Source organism: Aptenodytes forsteri, unplaced genomic scaffold, assembly GCF_000699145.1.
Source record: "Aptenodytes forsteri isolate BGI_AS27 unplaced genomic scaffold, ASM69914v1 Scaffold285, whole genome shotgun sequence".
Taxonomy (NCBI): domain Eukaryota; kingdom Metazoa; phylum Chordata; class Aves; order Sphenisciformes; family Spheniscidae; genus Aptenodytes; species Aptenodytes forsteri.
The window spans coordinates 470,316-477,019 of NW_008794453.1; the positions used below are offsets into that span (position 1 = coordinate 470,316).

At 55.0% G+C, this 6,704-nt stretch overlaps 1 protein-coding gene across 1 annotated transcript in view; it reads right to left on the reverse strand.

The window, feature by feature from the left end:
* The window catches only part of AHCYL1 (adenosylhomocysteinase like 1), an 11,231-nt gene extending 7,116 nt beyond the window's left edge, over nucleotides 1–4,115 (reverse strand). Inside the window, exons 1-8 of the mRNA XM_009290614.2 lie at nucleotides 3,986–4,115; nucleotides 3,461–3,604; nucleotides 2,529–2,629; nucleotides 2,128–2,230; nucleotides 1,782–1,876; nucleotides 804–910; nucleotides 605–721; nucleotides 334–397 (exon numbers count right to left, since the gene is read on the reverse strand). Of these exons, the coding sequence (XP_009288889.1) occupies nucleotides 334–397; nucleotides 605–721; nucleotides 804–910; nucleotides 1,782–1,876; nucleotides 2,128–2,230; nucleotides 2,529–2,629; nucleotides 3,461–3,604; nucleotides 3,986–4,076 (822 nt within the window). The 5' untranslated portion in view covers nucleotides 4,077–4,115. The remainder of the gene's footprint in view (nucleotides 1–333; nucleotides 398–604; nucleotides 722–803; nucleotides 911–1,781; nucleotides 1,877–2,127; nucleotides 2,231–2,528; nucleotides 2,630–3,460; nucleotides 3,605–3,985) is intronic.
* Nucleotides 4,116–6,704: the final 2,589 nt, after the last annotated feature.

The window sequence follows — 6,704 nt, forward strand, 5'->3', positions numbered from 1 at the left end:
GCTCGCCGCCAGCCAGGCTGGATGCTGAACTCGGTCCAGGGACAGCAGATGGGAGCACCCATGGGTAGTTATAATTCAGGCCAGCGTTCCCAGCAACTGTCGTATTTGCAGCCCAGCTAATCTGCAGGCAAACTGGGAAATCTGATGCTTGCTCTCCAGCCTCCCAGCAGGTTCTAGCAAGATTTCCCTGGTAATCGCTCACCAGGTTTGATCTACTCCTGTATCAAGGGCACGTGGTCTGTGCACAGGGAAGAAGAATGCTGAGCTCAGGAGAAGGATGGCTCGGGGGGAGGCTGACTCACAGCTCCACCGACTGCCGCTTACGAAACTCACCTCCCCGTAACCACAAACCACCACTTGCTTCCCTCCAAACATCACATCCGTGGTCCTCTTCAGGCTGGGGGACAGAGAGAGACCTGTGTTGGGATTAGTCAAGCGCACACCGCTGATGGCACAGGGCAGCGCTCCGCTGCGAGAGCCCCCAAAACCAGGTCCTGCAAGCACACAGCAAGGGCAAAGCAGCGAATCTCTGCTCAAGGGGAGCCGGAGCCAAATCCACCCGTGTGAGAGTGACGGTGCAGATGGGGAGAAGGGTTGGACTCACCCATCCAGGATGGATTCCCGGCAGCAATATAGGTTATCAAATTTCTGTTTGGTGACAGAGTCGTTCACGTTCATGGCTGGCACACACAGCTTCCCGGCCTTGGAGAGCTGGTACAGCCTGGAAGAGGACAGAGGCAGGTCAGAGCAGAGAGCAGCAACCCAATAGGAGATCTCCAGATCAGCCTTCCCAAACCTCCTACCTGTGCACACCAGTCACGCTCTCCTCCACAATCCCTCGGATCTTCTTGAATACGTTGGGGTATTTCTTATAAACCCAATGGGTCAGGTCCCCACCGTCGTCCAGGATCTAGAGAACAGGCAAGGAAGAACATGGAGCAGTCAGGCCTTCCACTGGGAAAAGCACTCGCTGGGGACAGGACGGGGAAAAGGAGATGGAGAGCATCTTCAGGCACTGACGGAGGGCTGTTTGGGCAGAGGCCTGGGGGCCAGGACTCCTGGGTTCACCTAGTTGCCAGCAACTTGGGGTCTCCTCCAAAACATCAAGGATTTCTTACCCCCCGCGTGGAGCTGATGGATCCTAACAGGGTTTTCTGCCCCTGCTATTGCTCTGCAGCCTGGAAACATGACCACAGGCAGCACTAACTAAACAGGCTGAGGTCAGAAGGACACCACAATATTCATGCCCTGAAAGCAAACAGTCGAGAGGAAAGGCTGTGGGAGCTGTCACAGCCCATTGACCCACGCTACCGCACCATTAGTGATCACGGACCATGCATCGAGGCAGTGAGAGGTGTCATCTGCTTTCAGCAAGGGAAAGGTCCCCTGCAGAGGCCGCTCTCTCTTTGGGAGAGGGTGGATGGGATCTGTCTGAGGAGCAGTTGGGGCAGCTCCCGTAGGGCTGACCCTGGGGGGAAAGAGGTCCCGTGGTTTCTCGACTCGTTGGCAGCTCCGGCAGGAGATGCTCCCGTGCCATTGGGCTGTACCAACTCAGGACACCGTCTCTGCAGCTCTCAACGCCCACGGTGGCCCCCAACCCAGCGCCGGCTGCCGTTCTCCAGGACCCCCACTTTGACGGGGGCTCAGAGGCCTTTGCAATGCCAGCAGATGCCCAGGCAGCCCCAGCAGGCTCCCAGGAACAGCCCCAGGGAGCGTAGGGTGAGGAGCACCTAGTGACCACTCCACGGAGGAAGAGGAAGGGCTGGAAGAAGGCTCATTACCATGTTGGCCTGCCAGCCATCTACGTTAACACAGCGGTCAATGCACCACCAGAAGTCATCCTCTGACTCCCCCTTCCAGGCAAACACGGCAACACCTAGAAGAAGAGGAGCATCCTTGGCATCTGCGGAGTTTGGCAGGACTCTCTCCTGCTTGGCCAACTCAGGAAAGCCACAGACAGGAGGGCCAAGGGGCCATGCAGAGATCAAACCGCAGCCCACAACAGGATCAGAACCTGTTTATCCCGCCCTTGGTCCAAACCATCCCTTAAACCGGCCAGCTGGGACAAGGCTACAGAGCCAGGAGGGGCTGGAAGGGCTCTGCGTCCCTAGGCTCAGCTGTACTCACCAGCTTCTGCCAAGGCAGCCGCCACTTCGTTCTGGGTGGAATAGATGTTACAGGCAGACCAGCGGCACTGCGCTCCCAGCGCGCACAGCGTCTCGATCAGCACCTGCGAGACAGCGGGGGTGAGCGGCAGGCCTGGGGGAGCGGTGATGGGCACAAGCACGCCAGCACGGCACAGGGCCCCAAGCACAGCCTTGTGCAACACGCAGCGAGGAACCGATCAGAGATCGGCTCCAGCAAACATCGCCCTGGGGAAATGCGGGTGGCAGAACCTCCAAGATGTTTCCAGAAAGGTGAAGGTGCCTCCTCCAATTGCCCAAGGCTGGGAAACTTGAGAGACTTTCTTCCCCGGGGAAAAAAATGGCCTCTCCTACCCGAGATGCCCCAAATAAGCAGCCACTCACCGCAGTCTGTGCTGTAATGTGGGTACAGCCCACGATTTTAGCTCCAGCCAAAGGCTTCTCCCCTTGAGCTCGTTTCCTGAGTGAAATCAGAGCAGACATGTCTGCAAAAGGAACAGAGGGATTTTAAAGACGGCTTAGTCCAGAGAGGTCCCTCTCTGCCAGATCTGCTCTCCTTTCTGGGGTCTCCCGGGCTACACCCAGCCCTACAGTTTTTGCTATAGTCGTTACACAGCCAGGGAGAAAACTCCTCATCGCTGGCCTGGCAGGTCTGTCCAAAATGGGACCAAAACACCAGTGTCATTTGTCACTTGACCACGTAATGAGAGAGGTCTGGGACAGGCACTGCCCAAGGAAGGCATCTGATACGCCCCAGCTAAGGGCAGTCACCAGCCCTGCAGCAGAATAGCATCAAGGAGAAGCACCTAAAGAAGATGAAAACAGTGCTGCCACATCTCAGAAGAGCTGCTCTAAATGTGCCTGGATTATCTTTCCCTTTTAAGGCTTTGGCAGCATGCGTGTAAAAGGAGCCCAAAAGCAAAGTTACCCAATCGCCCCCCTGGAAATGGTAACTCAGCTTCCCACAAGCCCCAGGGGAAGGGGTTGGGACTGTCAGTTTTCATGTCTCCGAAGGCGTTGCAAGATCCTTGCCCGTTGAGGTTTCTCATCCAAAGCCACCAGAACATTAAACCCTGCAAGAGCCCTGCTGTTGTTAGAAAATGGATGCCACACATCATTAACGTTTGCTGTCGCGTCTAGCTCTTCCCCACATAATCTGTTGATTCAAGGCGGCGAGAGGGGTGGGGGAGAGGGGGGGAAGACAGGGTATCTGAGGCTGTAGCATGAGTTGTGGCTCTTGCCATGGCTCAGCTCCTGGTCTCTGGAGAGCACGGCACCCAGCCGCAAGCCCCACCAACCCCGAGCTCCACTTCTACCTTGTTCAGCGATCTCGATCTCCCGGCGCCCAAACTCTGCCTGCTTGATGTTCTTCACACAGAAATTGCTGCTGCCTTTGGAGTTGGTTTGTTGTTTCTCTCGGGGGGACACCTCGTCATCAGAGCTGTCCGTGTAGGAGGCAGCTAAAGCCAGGAGAGGAATGCACGTTACCCCAGGTCTCAGGAGTCCGGGGACCTCCTGCGCTTCAGGTTTCTGCTCCGTTTCGCTTCCCAGCTTTCACGCACGCACACGCTCATGGCTCAAACTACAAATCTCCTAAGGAAAACCAATGTCCAGAAGGAATTTTGCACTCTTGCTCCCTAAAACAACCCAGAACTAACTGGGTTATCAACTGGTAATCAATGCCTGAGCTTCGGGAACCCCCCCAGAATTATCCCCTCCACGTCTGAGTACCACACAGCAGCATGGAGCATCCTGACATGCAGTGTGAGCAGCGCGTTCACAGTGGCACTAGTGCCGGATTTGGGAGAGGACCAGGCACGGACAAGGAGCCCAGCACCTACCGGAGCTGTAGCTGTCAGTGGAAGACTGCGAGATGGAGCGGGACAAGGACCGACGGCCCGTCTTGGTTGGAAACTTGGTGAACTCCTGCATGTCATCTGCAAACTGGATTTGCTGAGAAGTGCAAAGGAAGAGAAGTGCAAAATCAGCAGGCGCTCCTTACGGCACAGCATCTTTCCAGGCTATACGGGCCCGTGGCTCCCTTCAGTCCACCTTGACTGCTGTAGTCGCAGAAACGAGCATCACCATATGCATCAAGGAACAGACCTGTGGCTACAGATGCCAAATATTGAACCCCCTCCTCTGCCCGATCATTCTCTGTCACCAGAAGGTTACAGCAGATTTTACGCTTAATGCCTGCAGATAAAAAAAAAAACCAAAAAGCACCCAGCGAGGCTTGAAACACCCCCTTTAGCCCATCTCCGGCTCCCTGAGGCTCCTCCAAGAAAGTCAGACTGCTTGTACAACACAAATGCCGTGCGGCCCTCCAGACAAGCCCTGTGCAGGCGGAGCGCCCCGCTCTAACCCCGACCGGTCCCAACTGATTTCTGCCCAAAAGCGCAGCAGCATGAAAGCTGGGGTGGTCCCAGCAGAAACTCAGATCCCTGGTGCTTCCAGGCTCTTCCCCAGGAGCAGAGCATCCCGCAGGTTAAAAACACAGCACATCCTTCCAAAATCAATACTAAAAGCAGGGGGAAAAACACTCATCAAGAGAGAACATTTCAACGAGAAGTAGTTGACATTGCATTGCCTTTCAGTCTCCTCTGCATTACAGATGTTTCCATTGTAAGAGAAGCCCTAAAACAGCCACCCCTCCTTCCTCTCTCGGCCAGAGGCAACTCAAGGCTCTGGCACCTACCACCGGCTCATCAAATTCAAGTGCATTGGGCTGAAAGGAGGGGAAAAATAGCCCCAAACTGCCCAGCTGCTGCACTCATCCCGTGTGACCAGCCAGCAAAAAACCTTATTGCTACTTCTGCAAGAGAAAGACAACGGAGATGAAAGGGAATTAGGAAAAGCGCCAGCAAATCCAGCCTGATGCCCCCTTCCCTGGCATGCTGCCACGCAGGAGACCCTGACAAAGAGCCCCGGCACGGCCTCTTCCCTCTGATCACGTCGCTGCAGGATTTAATTTTGCCACTTAACAGGGATGAGACATCATCGCAGGGAGTGGGATTAACAAAGCATCCCCACAGACCCAGGAGACCTTGAGAAGAGTCCTGAAGAAATCAAGTTGATGGAAAGAGACAGGCCACAGTGGCCTCAAGGAGGGGTCTTCCATGCCACAATGATCCCAAAAGCTTCCCAAAAGCTTTGATGTGGGAAAACAGCCTTCAAGGGGAGAAGAATGAAACTATTTAGTTGAGATGATCCATCCCAGGAAGGAGGAATCTGCACAGTCTGGGGTGTCTGCAGCACCAGTATGGCTATTTGGGCTGTAAAATGGAGCCACGGTTCCTGGAGAAACCCAGCTGATGGGCCAAAAGCAGCGTTGGTATTCTGCTCAGGAGGGGAAACAGGGATGCGAAACCCACTGCTCAGTCCAAGGGAGGACGTGTGGGGTGATGTGGGGCGATGGAGGTGACGCCAGCATCCCCTCCGGGAACAGACTAGCACCAAATCAAGTCCATCATCACACACCCAGGCAGGCATCCCAGGCATTTTTGTGGGTGCTGCTGCTAAAAGGTTTTTAGCCAGCTCCTCCGTACTGGATACGTTACAGCCTGGTATCTGCTTCCCAGACCAGACTTGCCAGCAGACGCCGTGCAATTCTGATGCAAATCAAATTGCATGAATTTGCTTTAGCGGAAGGAATGGGAACGCTACATGGAGTTTTCAGGTTTGGTTTTGCAACTGTTTTAGGTCGTTTGGTGCAGAGGGAGGAACTGGAGGGCATCGTAACCTACAGCACTGCTGGGAGAGCTGGTACCAAGAGGTAAGAGGTGCAGAAGCACTTCTAGCAAGCAACCCCAGGCAGGTAACAGCAGCATCCATGGGGCCGGAGCTGGCAGGCACAGCGGTTTCCCAACCAAGGAATGATATTGCTGGAATTTGTTCAAGGTCTGTTGCTTGGATCAATCTTCCCTGGACAGCCTGAGAAAGGCTTGTGCCACCTCCATGCTGGTGTATTACTCATGAGCATTTCCAGGGCAGGGGGGGGGGGGGGGGAAGATCAGCAATTTCAGAACGGCAAGATTTCCACCCCTTCACACCCACCTCTTCCTCTGGCAACTCATCAAACCAGAGGGTGTAAACATGCCCCATAAAACAGCTGCTGGCATTAAAACAGCTTAGAGTGTGAGCTGAGGAATTTTCTCCATCTCAGGGAAAGGTTTCCAGGGAAGAGGTGAACCCAGGAGGGAAAAAAACAGATAACCCAGGCTTTGCTGCTCCAGCCCAGGGCGCAGGTGGGTGTCTGTCCTTGCTTACAGCATCCAGGACATGGGAACCCCGGGCCAGGGCACTTCCCTGCAGTGAAACGTGTTGCCTGGATGGTCTCATGGAGCAAAGCTCGTTTTGGATGCGATAGGAAGGAGAGGGTGGGGACGGAGGGCTGCTGCGCTCCTCAGCTCCATGCCATCCCCACGCCACCAAGACAACCGAGATCTACCGGACACCATCGTCCCCTCCAGGGTACCAGCCGTGGGTGTTGAGCCAGCTCCAAGGCACGGTCCCACTTTTTAGGAGAAACAGCAGTTCTAGAAATGGGGGGTTTGAATT